The sequence below is a fragment of the Furipterus horrens genome, unplaced genomic scaffold (genome assembly GCF_987537825.1).
Source record: "Furipterus horrens unplaced genomic scaffold, mFurHor1.1.pri manual_scaffold_1, whole genome shotgun sequence".
Lineage (NCBI taxonomy): Eukaryota > Metazoa > Chordata > Mammalia > Chiroptera > Furipteridae > Furipterus > Furipterus horrens.
Genome location: NW_028327171.1, coordinates 89228218 through 89248882, shown reverse-complemented (window position 1 = coordinate 89248882; position 20665 = coordinate 89228218). Strand labels below are relative to the sequence as shown.

Sequence of the window (20665 nt, the reverse complement as noted above, 5' to 3'; positions counted from 1 at the left end):
TTATCTAATAGAAGCTGGTATAGAGAATGCTATTTTCTCTAAAAGTATTTTTAGTCTCTAAATAGAATTTCTGAACTCATTTGCCAAAAATCATAATTTTACTAGAAGGAGGGTTATCATGGTATATGACATATGTCCAAGTGAGCTAGACATGTAGCTCATGAAAACTAGGACATTCATTGCATTTAGTATATATCTAATTTGTGATTTAAAATTTTTTAGTTTAGCTTAAACTACAGGCATCCAAATCTATGAATCAGGCAGAAGAGAAACCTCAAACTCTTATCAACATGACTAAGTCCTATCATATGTGATAGAATGTTACAAGAAAGGTATATAACAATGCAAATGAAAACATATTGTAAGTTTGAGTCTGTATCTTGAGTTACATATTATCAAATAAATATCTTCTGCTTTATACTAATATGACACATTACAGTGACTGACAACTTTTTATTATATATATTTTCCTTTTCCAGGCAAATAAAGATACACACACACACACACACACACCATGTACTACACACATACACAGGTCTGTCCAGAAAAAGTCCAACCATTGTTAATATAATGAGACCAGTTTGTGCCACATTGATGTAACCTGGCAGCCGAGGAGAATAAACTGGGATGCGCATGTGTGAATAATGACAACTTATTAGTCATCATTACTTAGTGAAGGCAGTAGACGCCATTGAGTGAGCACTTGTACTGTGCAGCCATCACTTCAAAATGACTGAGTGAATACAGCAATGAATATGCATCAAATTTTGCATTAAGCTTGAACATTCCTCCAAAGGAACTATTCAGATGATTCAGATGATTCAGAGGTCCACAGCTATGGGCAACTGGTGATTGGCAGCTTCATCACAATAATGTGCCCACGGTCTCGTGCAGAGTTTTTTGGTGAAACATCAAATCACCCAGGTGACTCAGCTCCCCTACAGCACAGATTTGGTGCCCTTTGACTTCTGGCTTTTCCCAAAACTAAAATCATCTTTGAAAGGGAAGGTATTTCAGACCACTGATGAGATTCAGGAAAATACGATGGGGCAGCTGATGGTGATTGGGAGAACTGGGTGAGGTCCCAAGGTGCCTACTTTGAAGGGGACTGGAGCATTTTCTCCTGTGTACAATATTTCTTTTTAGCTTGTATTTTCTTCAATAAATGTCTCTATTTTTCATATTACATGGATGGATACTTTCTGTACATACCTCATATAAGTCACCATGGTTTGAGGTCTATTCTCTTGTGCTAATAAATTACTTAACTAATAACTAACAAAATGTTAATAATCTCAACGGTGACATGTGAGGGGTAGTGAATTAGAATGCTCACTAAGACCTTTTTTAAAGCCTGGATTTTCTGTAAACCTATAAATGCTTTTAAAATTTATTTTGTTGAAGAGTAATATCCACACAAGATAATATACCAATCATAAAACTACATTTCAATAAATTTTCAAAGACTGGATGCATGATTGCAACCTATACCCAGCTCAAGAAACAGAATAGTTGCATACCCTGAAGTACCACATTGTGCTTTCTTCCAGTCACTATTTCCTCCCAAAGGTGACCACAATCCTGAGTTCTCAAAGAACTGTTCTTATAATTTGAATCTAAATGGAATCATACCATATATATTCATTTTTGTATGTGTTTTATTTAAACTCAACCTATGTTTGAGACATTCACATATAATGTTGCATGTAGTTGTAGGCATTCTGTTGTCATTGTTGTATAGCTTGTCATTAGATAAATGAATCATAATTTACTTATATATTTTACTGGTGATGGGCAATCTTGCTCTTTGTTCTTTCCAGGATTTTAAGGTAGATCTTTTCTTTGTGTCCTATGTCTCTTATGCTCTTATGTACCTTATCTATTCTTTTTCCGTTCTGTGCTCCAATCTGTGTGTTTTCCATTGATCTGTATGCCAGCTTACTTCTCTTGCGTTCTGCTGCGGCCAATCTGTTTTTAAATTCATTCAGCAGCGTCTTAGTTTTCAATATTATATTTTCAGGTCTAAAATATCAGTTTGATTTTACAACATTTTATAATGCATTTCAATTCTCTATTTCATTCATCTCTAATGACCATCTTCCACTTTTAATATATTATTTAGTTATTTTAATACCTTTGTCTGTTAACTATAGCATCCAAATTATGCATGAATCTGCCTGTCTACTTTTTCTTTTGATTACTGATTGTATTTTCTTGACTTTTTGCATATCTAGTCCTTTTTCTTTTGCATGTTTTGCTTTCTCCAGCCCTTCAATACAGAGATGCAACTCTTTTCTTTGGAGAGTCTCCACCCAAATCGCTAGTCATCTATCTCATGACACTTCATGATATAGGCATACTCAACAGGAGTTAATAAGCTCCTTGAAAATAAAGACTTTTTTTTTCCTATTTTACCCACAACACATAATACACTGAGTGAGTATGGTAGGCAGCCAAAATCTCTTTCTTCTGATGAATTGAACCAATTGACCTCACTGTAAAAGTATTTTATTTTCAGTATGATGTTCTTTTCTTTTTTCTTTTTCTTTTATTGATTCTAGAAAGAAGGAAAGAGAGAGGAAGACAGGGGGAGAATCTTCGATGTGAGAAACACCAATCGGTTGCCTCTTGCACGTGCCTCAGTTGCCTCTTGCACATGCCTCAGTTGAGGACTCAATGTGCAACCCAGGCATGTGCTCTGAAGGAATTGAACCTATGACCTTTTGGTTTGCAAGATGATGCACAACCAACTGAGCCACACCAGCCAGGTCCACTACAATGAGCTTAATAAAATGTTCTTTTATCTAGCTTACTATATTGTTAGAGTGTAGTACATAATACATATAACATAAAAAATGTGTTAATTGGTTGTTTATGTTCATATCTATTCCTTTTTACTTATGGTACTAGTGTTCACCAATATGAAGTTCATACATACCCAACTGCTTTCTTTCAGACAAGTAAAATAGAAAGGACACTACAGTGAATGGCAGGACTTGAGTGATCTCTTACTCCAATCATTTCAGCTAAAACTGCACAAAATTATATGCATAAACATGCACCTTGATTATTCTAATAGCTCCTAAATATATACTCCAATGAATAGTAATAACTATAATTTTTGTAAATCAGTAAGATATTGTGTCAATGAAGGAAAGCATCATGATTCTCAAAGCCTCTTTTCTTCCTCTCCTTTATTCTGCTTGCATTCTCTCACCCTTCTGCATTTCCTTCATTCCTTTTCTCTTTACTTCTCCTTTCACTACGTCTCTCTTTTTCTTTCAAACTCATTTCATTAACTACTATTCTTTGCCTCTAATGTGAAAATTCCAACTTATTTGGAGCCACCAGAGAGAGTGACACATAAATGAGTCACTGTTCTGTTTTTTTTAGGCATATCCTAAACAAAACAACAACAAAAAAAACTAATAAATCAATTTTGCAACTTTGATTTTTTTCCAACTTGCTTTGACTTGCATAGGAAAGAGGAAGGTATATTAAGATTGAAGATATAATGATTTCACAACTTCGATATTAAAACATGTACTATAAGAAATTCTGGTTCTAGCAATAATTTTTTAAAACTTTGTATTTTGGTAATCATTACATTTATGACAATTATAAACTGTCAGGAAAATAGAGAATAAACTATTTCACTGTATTTGAGAATGAAAAAAGAAAGCAGAAGATAAAAGGAATTTGATCCTTATACTGGCTGAGCTCAGTTCTCACATAGCCTCTCCTCTGAGGGGACTTGCCAGCTGGAGAGACACAGGCTAACGAAAACAGAAGCTGGAATTTAAGAGGAAAAGAAACTCAGAAAGAAGGGAGCCACAAGGTTGAGAGGGATCATATAATATTCCTTGGATGACCTCTAAACTGTGTATCGGTGGGAGAAATTTCACATAGCCTAGTAGGAAGCCCAAAAACTTGACATAGATTTTAGCTGCTACCCACACAGGGTAACAGTTTGTAGCTAAACCTCACCAAGCCAGAATTTCTTGGCAAACATATCAGTCTTTCATCGAAATCCCAGAAAAGTCACCTGAAGATGATGTGTCAATATTTAGCATTCACCCTAAGACATCTGCCATATAAAATATAAAAATAACCTTCAAAGATTAATAAAATCAGCCAGTAAAATAATAATCTGCTGGGAAAAACAATCCATATCCTTTAGGAGAATATGACAGAAACTAGAATCTCTACAGCATATTATACCAAAAAGACTAGTATATGATTTTTAAAAAGTTACCATATGCATAAAAAATAGAAAAGAAATGTAACATAAATTTCAGGGAATATCCTGGGATGACATAAGACTTTAGAATTAGCAGGCATGAACTTTAAATGTTATTATATCTCATATTTAAAGACTCAGAGAAAAATACGGTAACAGTGAGGAAATAGAAATCTCGGCACAAAAATGTAAACAAAAAAATTCTCCAAATTAAAACTACAATATTGTAAATGAAGAATTCACTAAGTTGTCTTATTATTAGATCGGGGGTGGCAGAAGAAAACCTCAGTTGTGAACTTGAGGACAAACAAATATAAATTATATATTCTCAAAAAAGAGAAAGACAGTATGAAAAAAAAAACAGATCCCCAGTGGGACAATATTGTTCAGACTAATATATGTGTAATTAGAGTCCCAATAGGAGAAGCAGAAGAGAATGGACATAAAATACATTTTAAGAAACAAAAGAATATTCCCAGATTTATTGATTTCCATTAACTTGCAGATCCCAAATGCTCAGCAACCCCCAAGAAAGAATGATAAAAAGAAAACCACACCTAAGTTCATCATAAGCAAACAAATCAAAAGCAAATATAAAAAGGACATGAAAGTAGCCACAGAAAATTTGTTCAGAAAAACATAAATAACAGCTGATGCCTCATGAGGAAAACTATATACCAAGGATAATTAAACATATTTAAAATGGAGAAAAAAACTCTCAAACTAGAATTTTACATCTAATAAAAAGATCTTTTAATTAAAAGCAAAATAAAGACATTAAGTTGAGTGAAGGAAAACAGGTTGAAATCATTAGTAATAGACCCGTCTCAAACAAGTATTAGAAGAGGTTCTATGGCTGAAGGGAAATGACTCCAGATGGGAACTCAGAAGTACAAGAATACATACAGATTGTATATGTGTAGTGAAATATAAATACTGTTTAAAATTTTTTTTACAAAGACAATCATTTAATGCTATATGAGGTCTGTCCAGAAGCATCCAGCCATGTAATATGAAAAAGAGACATTTATTGAAGAAAATACAAGCTAAAAAGAAATATTGTACACAGGAGAAAATGCTTCAGTCCCCTTCAAAGTAGGCACCATGGGACCTCACAGAGTTCTCCCAATCGCCATCAGCTGCCCTGTCGTATTTTCATGAATCTCATTGAAGGTCTAAAATCTCTTCCCTTTCAAAAGTGATTTTAGTTTGGGGAACAGCAGAAGTCACAGGGCACCAAATCTGGGTCATAGGGGGGCTGAGTCACCTGGGTGATTTGATGTTTCACCAAAACACTATGCATGAAATGTGATGCATGAGCGGGTGTGTTGTCATGATGAAGCTGCCAATCACCAGTTGCCCATAGCTGCAGTATCTCTCAACCTACAAAAAATATTGAGGCAGTACTCCTTACTAATTGTTTGGCCTGGGGGTGGGGGCATGCTCATGGTGCACAACATCTTCTTGATCAAAAGCACAGTTAATGTGGCCTTGATCTTGCTGCAACTTTGCCACACCTTCTGTGGGTGTGGAAAACCAGGCAACTTCCATTGTGATGATTGGGCCTTTGTTTCTAGATCATAGACGTAGACCCATGACTCATCTCTGGTTATGACCTTCTTGAGGAAATCTGGTTCATTAGTAGCAGCTTGAATCAAGTCATTGGCAACTCGACATTCCTTCTGCTTTGGTAACAGAAGCTGTGGAACAAATTTTGGCATGACATGTTTCATGCCAAGATCCTGCATCAAAATCTCAGAGGCAGTAGTTTTTGGAATCCCCAGATCAGCTTCTAGTTCTCGAACTGCCAGTCGCTGATCTCTGTTGATTGTAGCCCTGTACACATTCAGCATTCTCAGGTGTTCTGCTTGTTGCAGGCCTTCCAGACATGGATCACTTTCAACAGGTTCTCAGCCACCTTTTAAGCACTTGTGCCACACTTTTATTTGCGTTGCATTTTGCATTATTGTCCCCCAAAGCCTTCTGACTCATCTGAATAGTTTCCACAAAGGAATGTTCAAGCTTAACACAAAATTCGATGCAGATTTGTTGCTCTACTGGCTCAGTCATTTTGAATGTGACAGTCACACAGTATATATGCTCACTCAATGGCATCTACCACTCCCACTAACTAGTACAGTGAAGTCATCACTGATTAGTACAGTGAAGTCGATATTGTTCACACATGCACATTCCAGTCCACTCTCCTTGGCTGCCAGGTTACATCGATGTCTCGCAAGTAATGATCATATATTAACAATGGCTGGACTTTTTCTGGACAGACCTCGTATATGTATTTTTTAATATTACATATCAGTAATTTAGAAAAAAGAAAAATATATGCATCTCATTGTGTTTAAGGCCCTACTTGAAACACTTTTATTTGGTCTCTTACATTCTTTTTGCTATTGTTGTCATATCCACTCAACTGTATATACTATAACCCTCACACTACAAGGATATGGAAGAGGTCCATAAAATTATAATGGTAAAAGAATTTCAGATCACTATACAAATAAAGTGTTATAAACTAAGGGTCCTTACTGTAACCCCAAGAAAAACCACAATGGCTATAAAGAGGTCTAGTTAAAAGACCAGCAGAACAATTAAAATGTAATACTAAAACATATTTGAGTACCTGAAAGCAGAAAAAGAAGAACAGAGGACAAATAAGAAATAATCAATAGTTAAGTAAAATGTAAGTTTGCTAAACTCTCCAATTAAAACTTAGAGATTGTTAGACTATACAATGCGAGACAGATAAATGCTTTATAGCAGGTGTTAATTTTTTTTTTTTTGAAAGGTCAGATAGCAAATATTTTAGGCTTGCAGTCCATATGGTTTTTGTTCCAACTCATCAACTCTGGTCATGTAGTGTTAAAAAAAAGACAGTATGTAAGAAATGGGCATGGCTATGCTCCTATAGAACTTAATTTACAAAGTGAGGCAGCAGCCTGGAGTCACAGTTTAGTCAGCCTTACTGCATATAGATATACTTTAAATATAAAGAGATAAAGAATTAAAAATAAAAGGACAGAAAAGAAACACATGTAAACAGTAAGCTAATGAAAACCGTGTAGCTATATTAATATCAGGCAATGAAAAATCAATATAAGCAATATTACAGCAATAATGAGAGACATTTCATAATCCTAACAGGTTCAACACCTAAAAAAGTCATAACAACTGTAAGTATATGTACTTAATGAAAGAATAAAGCAAAAAGTGACAACACTTAAGGGAGATACAATCTTTTTTTCCCCAATATGAATGGAACTTTACCTAACAGATGTTCAACTTACATTTTTCAAAATATTTCTATACTGGATGTTAATAAGATAGATAATTATGGTCAAAATTATTATGTAAAAACTTGTAATGGATGTTTGACGGCAATCTACATACAATTCAGTTTTTGGTGTAACATTCTTTTGCTATAAAAACACCTGGTTTACTTCACTAACAGGAATGCTGGGATGGCCTCTTCTTGGTATTTCTCCAACTGTTCATCTTTAAGCATAATTTCTTGTGATTGTATGAAGAGAGTTGAGTGGGAAGTACCTGCCATGCCTACTCCAAATAAAAGTATAAAAGTACATACCCGATTACTATACTAATGAGGAGCAGACAGGCAATGCAATTGCCCAATACTTTTGAGGCCACATAGGCTAAACCTAAGGAGTTTAGCCATTCAGGAATAAATGCCTACAGGAGATACAGTATGAAGCTGAACCGGAATCTTAAGAAAAGAACAAAGCCATAAATTGCTCCTTCTGGCAATGGCGATGGTGAATTTCCCACCAAAATTTTTTCTGTGGTTTACACAATCCCAATGCAGTGTCCCCAACCTCAGTGGGGCATCCCCAATCTCAGCGCAGAGTCCCTTGCACAAGCGCAGACCAGGGAGCAACAGCAGGGCGAGAGTCTAAACTGAGTGCAAGGGCAAGTGGCCATGGCACCCCCACCTAGGCCAGCTCAAATAAATTCTTAATTTAGTGTAGGTTTAGATGTTCTTTCTATGACAAGTACATTCTGAGGGTGACAGAGAGCTGTGGAAAGCCTTTACTTAGAGCAGCATGACATGAGTAAGGTCTCTCTTCCATGATTGTTGAGGACCTCTGTATGTCTGTCTGGCCTTGTGACATATTTGCTGTGTGGCCTTGGGTAAATCCCAGACCCTCTCTGGACCCCAGCTGGCTCGTCTTGTGAGTGAATGGTTGGTTGCGTGACACTCAGTGGCAGCCCTGTAATCAGTCAACACTCCTCTGGTCTGGCTCTGGGTTATTCTGGAGCCATCGGTCACTGGCTTGTGAGAACCGACTGTTAAACTTTTAGGAATTTTTGTAAGCCAGTAGTTAAATACAACCATTATTAAAAATTAAATTACATAACCTTTTAGTTTTAAAAATCATATTAAAATTTTTTAAATTATATTTTACTGATTATGCTATTACAGTTGTCCTGGTTTTCCCCCCTTTGCCCCTCTCCACCCAGCACCCCCAGCTCCCTCAGGCAATTTGTACACCATTGTTCATGCCCATGGGTCATGCGTAGGTTCTTTGGCTGCTCCATTTCCTAAGCTGTGCTTTACATCCCCATGGCTGTTCTGTAACTACCTGCTCGTACTTCTTAATCCCCTCACCTCTTCTCACATCCCCCTCAGCCCCAATCTGGCAACCATCAAAATACTCTGTGTATCCATTATTCTGTCTCTGTTCTTCTTGTTTGCTTTGTTTGTTTTTTTTAGATTCTATTCTTGATAGATTTGTATTTTTTTGCCATTTTATTGTTCATAGTTTTGATCTTCTTCTTTTCCCTTAAATCAGTCCCTTTAACATTTCATATAATAATGGTTTGGTAATGATAAACTCCTTTTTTTTTCTTGTTAGTTATCTACAGGTGAGTACCCATAAGACTGTCAGCTGATTTCTCAAAAGAAACTTTGCTGGCTAGAAGGGATTGGCAAGAAGTATTCAAAGTCATGAAAAGCAGTGACCTACCATCAGGGCTTCTCTACCCAGCAAAGCTAACCTTTAGAATGAAAGGGCATATGAAGAGCTTCCCAGACAAGAAAAAAATATACAATCTTATTTAGGGAATTTAATTACCTTTTCTCAGTAGCTGATAGAATTAATGGACCAAAATTCACTATGCATGATCATGATAAAGTAGCTAGTACTGGGTAGCTCTAGTATTGGAATGCATGATAACCTTATATTATAAGTGAAGTGATTTAATGTAACTTGAAAAAAATTTGTAAAGATAAGATTTAAACAACCTATTATCTAATTTAACTTAACATGCAGCTATAGAACACTCTACCCATCAACCACCAAGTGTATATATATTTAAAGTGTCCACATAGCACCTGCCAGGAAATACTGCATGCCTGCACTCCAAATACTAAATCTCAATGCATTTCAAGAGTGAAAGCATACAGGGTGGGTTGTCTTAACAAAACAATTAAATGAGAAATGTTTGGAATGTAATAGAGTTTTAGTTACATGACTCCACATTAAAAAAAGCAATTTAAAACTACTTTGAACTGAATACATATGAAAATACAACATAGTGAAATTTGTGGAATGTTGTTAACAAAATGCTGAGATTGAAATTCATAGTTTGAATGCTTGTGCTATAAAAGAAGAAAGGCTAACTTCAATGCTCTAAATTCTTAATTTACTTTATGAAAGCAGAGAAAGAGGAGCTAGTTAAACTCTAAATGCCTAGAAGATAGAAAACAGTAATGATAAGAGCAAAAATAATTAAAATTAAAAATAAACAATAGACATAAAAACAAAGCTAAGAGTTTTTAAAATATTAAGAAAATTGATAACTCCCTAAACCAGACTGAGCAAGATAAAAGAACAAAATAACAACATTAGAACACAAAGTGTGTTATCCTTACAGAGCTCACAAGGAGAAAAGGATAAGGGAATCCTATGGATAACTTTTCGTTCTGCAAAAATGTCAGCAACTTAAATGAAATGAACATATTCCTTGAAAAACTTACCCAAATTTATTCAAGAAGAAGCAAACTTATACCTATTAGGAAATTAAAACCATAATTTTTGTTTTAAGGGAAGTTCTCCTAAAGAAAGCTCCAGGGCAACATAATTTTATCATTAAATTATATCAAATATTTAAGGAAATAAACTCATTAAAGCAAAGGATGGAACTGTTTCCAACCCATTTTATTAAGCCCACCTTCCACTAGAACCAAAACTTGACAGATATATTACAGGAAAAGAAAATTACAGACCAATACTCCTCATAAGTTCAGACAAAAAAATCCTTAATAAAATATTGACAAATTGTATCCATCAATATATAAAAATTATAATACATGATAATAGACTTAGATTTATTCCAGGAATGCAAGACTGGCTTAACATTCAATAGTCAAGCAATGCAATTTACTTCTTTTTTTCCAGAATAAAGAATATGAGAAAAAATGTAATAACTTGTAGGAATAATGTAGTTATAGATGTGAGTAAAGTAGAAAGAGCATCTGAGAAAATTCAACAATGATTTATGATAAAAAACTCTCAGTAATATAGGAATATTTAAACTTTCTTCAATCTGTTCTAGGACATTGTATAGTAAAGAATTTAGCCTTGCACCAAAAGAGGTCTGGCCTTTGTCCTTAGGTAATTAGAATTTTCCAAGTGATAGGAGTGGCCTTCTTATTCATGGTGGGTCTCTCAGCTCACACCTGATAGTTGATGCCGAGGAGCTATTTCAGGTTAGGGCCATCACCACCCAATAACCTTAGGGTGTGGGATGGCCTCAGCTAAAAGAACAACTACATGGTTTTGGGTGGCTTTGGCCATGTAATATCATCCTGACTTCTGGGAAAGTGAAAGGCTGGAGACCAAATTCATACACATGGACAATTAATCAATCATGGCTATATAATAAAGCCCCAGTAAAAACACTGGACACCACGGCTCAGATACACTTTTCAGATTGGCAATACTCCATACTTCTGCTACACATCCATACTGGTAAATTAACATATCCCTAAGGACAAAGGAAACTTCACATTTGGAACCTCCCCATACCCTGCCCTATACTTCTCTTCCCTGCTCAATTTGAACGTAACCTTTAATGCTAATGAACATAACCATGAGTACAATAGGTTTCCATGAGTTCTGTGTTTCTAGAAAATCATCAAGCCCGAGGGTGGTTTTGAGAAGTCCCATGACTTGAGTTGCTGTCAGAAGTGAGGGTGATCTTCTGTGAATTCTTCCCTCTAGCTTTGTATTTGGATCCTAACTCCTTGCAGCTGGGGTCAGAAACCTGGGCCAGACTTGGCAGCTTGGAGGACTGTGCCCTCTACCTCACAGTTTGGCTAACTCTGGACAGGCACATATGAAAAACATACAGCTAACATCATCCATAATGGGAAACACTGAATAAATTCCTTCTCTAAAATTGGCAACCTGTAAAGATGTCTGCTGTCAACATTCTATTCAACATTGTATCAGAGCACACTATGAGTGCAATAAAGCAAGGAAAAGAAATGACAGGCATACAGAATGGAAGAGAAAAAAGTAAAATCACCTATATTTGCAGATGATTGTTTTTATAGAAATCTTAGTGACTCCAAAAACTACTAATAGAACCAAAAAGTGAATTTAGGAAAAGGGTTGTATACCTTTCAACAAAACAATCAATCATAATGTCATATACTACTTACTATAAACAACTAGCAAATAAAAATGATGAAATAATTGCATTTATAACAGCCGCAAAATACATAATACATATGAATAAATTTTATAAGATATGTCAAATGTCTGCATTAAAAGCTATGAAATATTGTTAAGGAAAAATTAAATAAATGGAGAAATATATGATGTTCATGGATTGGGAGACTACATATTTTTAAGATAAATTTAGCTATAAATTCCAAGCAACCATAGTCTCTAAAGTTTTTAAATTTTGGTAGAAATTGCCAAATTTCTAAAATTTACATGGAAATAAAAAGAAGTAAGATTGCTATCATGAGCAGAACATCAAAGTTGAAGGACTCACATTATTATCATGATTATGAAAAATGTGCCAAGGTCAAAAGAATGTCTTTTTTATCAAATGGTGCTGAAATGATTGGATAACAAATAAGCAAATATTCTACCTTTATCTTGTACCATACACAAAATCTTATATGTATCATATTTTTTAATGTAAAAGTTAAAACTATAAAGTTTTTTTAAAAAGACATAAAAATAGTAGACTTGCCACTTTTGAATAAGCAAAGATATTGTGGAGTGAACACAAAAAGCACTAAATATTATATGAAAAAATTAATAATTTTCCATCAAAATTAATAACTTCTGTTCATCAAAAGACAGCATTAAAAAATATCCAGCCAGAGTAGAATGAAACAATCACCATCTATTTATAAGGAAGGGCTTTTATAGAATGTGCAAAGGATTCTTACAAATCAATCACAAAAGGACAAACACCAATAAAATTACTGGCAAAAGATTTGAATAGTTACTGCACAAAAGAAGATGACAAATAAGTACATGGACCTTAAAATCATTGGAGCTAAGAGAAATGTGACTTAAACCAACATCAGATATAATTTCACACCTCCTAGAATGACTAAATTAAACAGAATGACAACACCAAATTTAGGCAAGGATGTGGAAGAACTGAAACTCCCATATACTTTTGGTGGGAATCACATAAAGGACAAATACTTTGGAAAGCTGTCTGGCAATTTCTCATGAACAAATATCTGCCCCATGACCTAGCAATTCCATTTCTAGGCATTTACCCAAGAGAATAAAAACATATGACCACCAAAAGGTTTGGATAAGAATGTTGATTTTAGCCATACTATTTATAATATCCTAAATGAAATCTATGCCAAGCAATGTCCATAAACAAGAGAATAGATTAAAATAATGCGATATATTGTAACAATGGAACACCACTCAGCAATTAAAAATAAAATCATTCATACATCTATCTCAGAAATATTATGTTAAATGAAAGAAGTAAGACAAAAGGAGTACATTCTGTATAATTCCATTTATACGAGGTTGAAGATTAGGCAAATCTTGATTATAACAATCAGCACAGTGGCTGCTTTAGGAAACAGGGCCTGTGGGGTCGGGCATGAAGTGAGTCCCAGGTAATCACGTAGGTGATAGAATGCTCTGTATCATGATTTGAAGTATAATGGTTAGAAAAGTATATACTTGTATCAAAACAGATGTAATTGTACATTTAATGTAGCAAATTTGACCTTCATACTATAAAAACATTATACAGGGTGGGGCAAAAGTAAGTTTATAGTGGTCCATACGGAAGATAATATAATAATAAATAATAATACAGGAATAAACTCGTGTTGCATACTCACAACTGTAAACCTACTTCTGCCTCAAGCTGTACAGAGAAAAAGTGAAGCATGATCCCCATGGCCAGGGTTGAAAGAATCAGGCAAAACATGTAATTAGAAACTAGATACCATTCTTATTTTCCATTTTATTTTGTTTCTAGGTGGATTTATTTGTCTACAGATGGAGAGTAGTTTCTGTGACTTCATCAGGTTGTATCAAATAAGAAAAGGAGGTATCCAAGAGAAAGACTAACAAGAATTTTATCTAGGGAAGTTGTGGAACTCAGGGCAAATCATGTGTCTCTCAGCTTATCTGTATTGGAAACTACCACTGCTCACAATGTGAAATTTTAACACAAAGGTTGTTAAGAGGAACACGAAACATCTTTATAGGATACAGTTGTAGAATAAGAGTTAGGGACCTTCAAACTTATTATATGTCTTATTTTAAAGTTTACAAAACAAAACAAAAAATAAGTAGTAATGAAAAGCAAAATTCTCCCTTCTTTTTTTAACCTGATTTTCCAAAACTAGTAACTGCTGATAGTCTGATAATGCCTTCATGTGCCAGGCATTGTTCTAATTGCTGCATAGATATTAAATTAGTGTAGCCTTAGGATGTCTCTGTTTTACATTGAGACAAATAAACTTGCTTGCGGTCATACAGCTAGTAAGTAGCAAAGGCGGGATTCAAACTCCAGCCACCTAGCTCCAGTATCCATGCACCATGTTACACAGCCATACAAATATGCTAAGTGTTAACCACTGTGAAATGCACTAAGTAGAAATGAAAATAGTGCTTCTGGTGGGGGAGGAGGTGGGTATTCATTGAGTATATGTATATACTACTGATATGCATTTTATTATTAATTTCTTCATTTTTGTTATGGAGAGTCCACTCTCGCCAGCAGAGAAAAACCTTTAAAAATTATTCTGATTACTTTTGGCTTGGCTTTGAGACTGACGTGGTAAAATTAAATATAATTTTATAAATGCGTCCTTTTGTAAAAATTCAGAGATTTGAAGGCTTGTGCTGGAGAAGGAAGCGGCATGCAGTGCGGTCCTGGGTCGGGTTGGACGGCTGGCGGGACTGAGACGCCCTGGGAGCAGCGCTTGAAGGACACAATGAAGAGGCCACCTACCGCGGGTGTCCTGCGCACAAATTCGCAAGGACGGACGGACCCGCGCTGCGGTGGGACCCGGTCAGATGCGCGTGCCAGGGTGATATCTTTTCTAGCCCAGCAAGCAGCAAAGCAAACTTCAGTCCCCACTGATATTTCTGTGGTGTGTCTAGCATCAGGTAACAGGAACATTATGATCCAGAAGTCAGAGATTAATTTTTAATTCCAAAAAAGTCTTGAGGAGGCACCAAAATATATGTGAAAATATATGGGATATGGAATACTCTTAGGCAGCTTAATCTCACTGAACGTTTGATACTATGAAATTGGATTAATTGTATCCCCCTCATTAAATTGTTGAGGGTTTCAGTAAAATAACAAAATCAAGAAAAAAAGAGTAGTAGGTGCTTATGTCACAATAAATGAGGAAAGATTAAAAATGTGCTATAAATGGCCCCTCAGCACTATCTTTTCAATTTATTCAGTAGGGAGTGGATCTTCCCTTATCATGTGAGTATTGATTGGAAATAAAGTTCAATTAAAATCAACTTTCTTGTGAGATCCTGTTCTATATATCAAGAAATACTAATGAGAAAGGTTTTAGAGGCTCAATATAACATTGTTTCTTAACAATTTCAGTGTTATAGGCAAGTCCTCTTTAGTACTTCACTAATTTAAAACACTATTTTTTTCCTGAGACGGTAGTGGAGTAATATAACATTATATAAAGGTAGAACTAACAGAGGATATTTTGAATTTTTAGATTTCCAGATTGCCTACATATTACCACTAATTTTTGTGAGAATAGTCATTAGTGCCACAATTGGAAAAGATAAATCTCTCGGTAAGTTTCCAATATTCAGACAATGTGTATTTTGAGATTACAAATAACTGTAAATGCTTACTCTCAGTTTAGTGATAAGAAGTTTGGTGGTTAGAGGTCTCTTAAATTCAAGAAACCTGGAGATTATGGTTTTAATAAACCTCTGAATGAGTTTGTGGCTAAATCATGTTGCCTTTTTCCTTTATTTTTGGTTCTTTTAATTTTTTATTAGTTCTTGTATTATAAGATATTCAGGAGAGGATCTGGAACTCAAATAGTCACATTTAACTTCCTACAGAGCTAAAAACAATGTTCGAGGACAGGATGAAGAGAAAAGGAATAAATCATTTAAAATTTTTGAATTATCTCTTGTTCCTTAATGTTCTCCTACCTGTTAAACAACCAGACATGAAGTGGCCTTAGTCAATTAATGCCTTTTTGCCTGAAATTATCAGCTGAGATGCTACATATATGGAAAATATCAGAGTCTTCCATTTTTATTATCAAAAATCTCCAATTATAAAAAGCTTCCAGTGAGAAGCTATAAGAATCAAAGCAACAGCCAAATTATGTGTTCTTACTCTGCTATAAATGCATTATTTCAAAATGTGAGGCACCATTACTAAGCACTTCTTGCTGCACGCCTCCATATTTAAAATAGACATAAAAATACATGGGTGATAATAACTGGGTAGCCACTAAGCATGTTAACATATATACTCTTAAATTTTGTTTCGGCATAAAAGATCTGTTTTTCTCATCTCTCTCAAATGAGTTTTTAAATTGCCAATACAAAAAGCTTTCCCTGAATGTTTCTTGAACTTCGCCACTTGGCTAACTGTGTCACTGAGGCTTTGCAATCAGATGTTTGACTCTTAATGGTTGCTTGAAATTGTTTGCAACAATGGGTGACTAAGCTTATTGATGGTTTTATTTTGTGGGATGGTAAACACAAGGCTATATTTCTTTAGGTATCTGAGGGAAAGTCTGAACCATATCTTTATTAAACATTTCTCACATGCATGTAATATAGTGATGAATTAGCTACAGGTAGAAATGAAACCCTTACATAAATTTGTAAAGTTGAAGGAATGATCTAGAATAGAAAAAATAAAGAGAATATAGTAAAATCAAAAATGGACTCAGCAATTCTGAACTTAACGGCTCTTATTGTAAATATGAAAACTGGACAAAGGGATTAACAATAACTCAGTATTTCCAAAATGCTGACTTACAGCAGAGGACACTAGCAATGAATAACTTGCTAAGGATAATCTGGAATGTAAAGCACATAGGAGTGCCACAAATTCATAATAAAAACACTTTGATACTTGGGATAGAATTTCAGTTTATTACTTTGATAACTGATAATGTTAACTCCAGAAAAGCTGGTACTCTTTTCAATTAAATAAGTTATTTGAATGATGGTTAAAAAAAAAAGCTCTTAATGTAATGAGATACTTTAAAGGAAATTCAGGAAGTATTGATCATTAACCTGTACACACTATAAAGCCAAGTGTCCAGCATTTATTTATCCATGATTTTAATTCTGGCTTACCATATGATAATAACCGATGCAGTAACCACCCCCCACAAGCTGATACACGCATAACTTTCTTCTATTCACAGAAGGAAAAAATGGTGCCTGATGAAATGCTGGCAATTAAAATATGGTGATTAAGGAAGTTGGGGATACTCCAAGAACTTAACCATCATTTGATCATAATGCAGAGTGCAGCTGTTTATTTTTCAGCTCAATTTCAGAGTATAGGGACATTTTATTTTCATTCTTTTAGTAAATAAAATTACTTTGGAGTGCATCAGAAATCCTAAGTAAATAAAATAAAAATATCCTAGAGCCCAAGATGTTAAATTTTTGAGTACCTTATTGTGAATTATAAAGAAGAGATAAGATTTTGATGATTAGGAAACTTAGACACATAGATGGAGAATTTTTATAAGATAGATAACTGCGTCTGGGCAACTCTGTGTTTTCTTTCACTTTCATGGGACAGGCAGTTTTCTAAGTTTTCCATAGAACTATAGACACAAACTCACATGAAGCTGCAGACAAAACATTTATTGAGAAAAAGAGCACATTTGTTACCATATGATGGTGGGGACTGCCCAAGACTGAGGAGTGAGGTACCAATATCATAAGTGACTATACCCCAATGGGGGAGTGAACATGTACACTAACCTCAACACACATCAGGAAAATGTGATGAAAAAAGAGAAAAAGTAAGGCATAGTGACAGAAAGTAAGGCCTAGTGATTAAACAAAAATTCTAAAACATCACTCTCTTATATCAAATACGATTTTGTCCCTTACCTAGGCAAGTCATTTAACCATTCTCTGCCTTTTTTTTTTAATGTAAAATATGAATAATAGTAGTGTCTGCTTCAAAGATGGGTTATGAGGACAAAACAGAGCTCAATACAAGCTCATATTATATGACTTGAAAATTTCAGAGCTACTGCCTCCCTTTGATGGCAGTTCATTAGAATATTACCCCATTGAAATTGTTAATATCTTTGTAGGGTAAGATTGTGAATGCTGAGCCTGTTTTTTCTTTTGATTTTCTCTTATGTTAACTTACCTGAGTTGTTAAAAGGGGTTATATTAGGAAACAATATAAAATTAATTCCAAAGTTGTCACTAGCTATACATGTCCCCTTGAAAAAAATAGTATCTTCATGTATAAGATAAGAGGATTTAAAACCCATGTTTGAAATGAGTGGTATACTGAAGAATCACCAAAAATACTTTTTAAAAATGCAAAATCACATTTTAACATAGGTTCAGGGCTGGGGTGATGAGAAGAAAGTACTAGGCACGTGCTCATGCTGAGAATCTTTATTAGCTAATTGGATTTTCATTGTAAACCACCATTAGATGATTTGTAAGGTGGATACTAACTGTATTATTTTATGATTAATATTTTTAAATCTAAACATCTTCTAAATCATTTTTAAAGTAGTCTTAGTACTTTGTCTAAACATTTTTTTTTAAATTAAAGGCAAAGTAATGATGAATTTGTCTCTGAATTAGATCCTTCTATGAAGCAAAGTGACTTAAATAGAATAAAGGAGTAGTGACAACAAAATAATCCTAACTCACCGGCAGTTTCAATGCTGGCTAGACCGGTCGCTGCAAAGACACCTTCAGGATGTACAGTAGCCCCTCTCTATATCGTGGTTCACTTATCGTGGCCTCAATGTATCACGGGATTTTAAAAAATATTATATTTAATTATTTATCATGGATTTTTTGCTATATCGCGGGATTTTGTGGTACTGTATACATATGTTGTTAAAGTTACGTAGGTTTAAGAGTGTAGAATATGTTTAAGAACATAAGTAGTGTTTATAAAAGTGTGGAAAAGGGTAATAAGGGAGTGGGAAAGGTTAATAAGGAACTAGGAATGGTTTATAAGTGTGTGGGAAGGGTTTATAAAACCTTAAAATATATATAAATACTAAAATAAATGTAAGGTTCCTACTTTGTGGATTTTCACCTATTGTGGAGGGGTCTAGAATGTAATACCCATGATAAGTGAGGGAATACTGTACTAGCCACTTTTAATTAATCTCTACCAACCTCCAACGAATGGTTTAGAATTACTGACTTTCAGGCAATATATGCTTTAAAAAAAACCCACCTAGACATTGAAAAAACCAAATACTTCAATTCAGACTATTCACCAAGAAAAATAATAAGGCACGTGAAATTATGCCCCATACCATGTCCCCAGTGTGGGTAGTCATCACTGTGAGCTGGAAGCAGAACAGGATCAGCCTGATGCGGGTGATCTGTCTTTCCTGCCACAGAAATTCCATGCCACGCTGGAGGGAAGAATCAAGACATTCCATTTCCTCCCAATGGAAGTCAATGAACAATGAAGGTCTCTTCCCCACAACTTACTTTGACTTCTTTGCGTACAGCCAGTAGACGATTCCAGCGACAAGGGCAGCAAGGAGGAGCCCAACGACGATCCCCACAATGAGCTTTGCCTGGTCATTCACCTTCTCTCTGTTTTCATCTACAGCAAAAAAGAGAAACCCATGCGACTATAGATAATGCTGAGGATTTCTGAAAAGTCAATCTAGTTATTATTTCTTAATAAAAATGATGAAGGTTCACTATATTAGTAACATGCAAACTTGTGAACTCAAAGGATAACATTTTAGCATTCTTACTATCTTGTCTCATTTGCTGTTTCAATTCAGGTCAAAATTGTGGAGGCTAAGAAAATTACTTGAACAATGACACTTCATAAATCTTGAGCTGATAGTTAAGGAAGAAGAGTCAGCGGCATAGTACCTACCACTTATCTCGTCTGCCTCATCGTGTTCTGGAATACTTACTGAAATGAAAAATGTTAATATGAAATTAAAAACAAAATTTGTTGATAAATGAAAGTCACCTTTACTATTATAGTATGATGTAATAATACTCATAGATAAAGTATCTATTCCATAACTGAGGGTAGAAAAAATTACATTTAATAGAGCGTGAACTTCCCTACAAAAAAATTAATCTTCTCTAAGGAAAGGAGAGTAGTTAAAACTGCAAAGGTATTAACCTACCACAGAAAATTTCACCACTGACAAGTGATAGTATTAATCTAAAATCCATACTAATTTCCTCACAATCTACCACCTTTTAATAGTAATTTTTTTTTAAAAAGGAAACAACTTGCCACATATGAAACACACAATGTAGTGTTTCTCAAATCTTCTCTGTTTTTCCTGCCTTGATAGAAGTGAATTGACTTCCCTTTTCGGTGTCAGGGACTTGCCACTAGGGCCCTCCTTAAAGGGGTGGTGCTGGAGGTTAAAATGGGGAATGTCCTGGAGGTTAAGAGGCCTCATATGTGATGTTGGCAAAAACCTCTAAATAACTCTGATAGGGCCATGGACCTGAGTCATTAAAAAAGTCCCCAATGTGGTGCATTACTATCTAATATTAAACTATATAAATATTCTTCTATGCATGAGCCTGAATCAGAAGTTCCAGTGATGTTTGCTAAACTGCAGATCCCCAGACCCTTTCTCAGAAATATTGGAATCTCAGGATTTGCTCACTGAATAAGAAAATGACTGTATTAAATGCTGATCAA

The 20665-nt window shown here is 34.9% G+C and overlaps 1 protein-coding gene and 1 pseudogene across 1 annotated transcript in view; both read right to left on the bottom strand.

Annotated features, from left to right (window-relative positions):
* ALCAM (activated leukocyte cell adhesion molecule) overlaps positions 1–20665 on the bottom strand; it is a 210949-nt gene that overhangs the window by 5310 nt on the left and 184974 nt on the right. The window contains exons 13-14 of the mRNA XM_090276283.1: positions 19871–19909; positions 19468–19585 (exon numbers count right to left, since the gene is read on the bottom strand). Coding sequence (XP_090132409.1) covers positions 19468–19585; positions 19871–19909 — 157 coding nt within the window. The remainder of the gene's footprint in view (positions 1–19467; positions 19586–19870; positions 19910–20665) is intronic.
* On the bottom strand, positions 7649–8385 carry LOC150021453 (phosphatidylinositol N-acetylglucosaminyltransferase subunit P pseudogene; annotated as a pseudogene).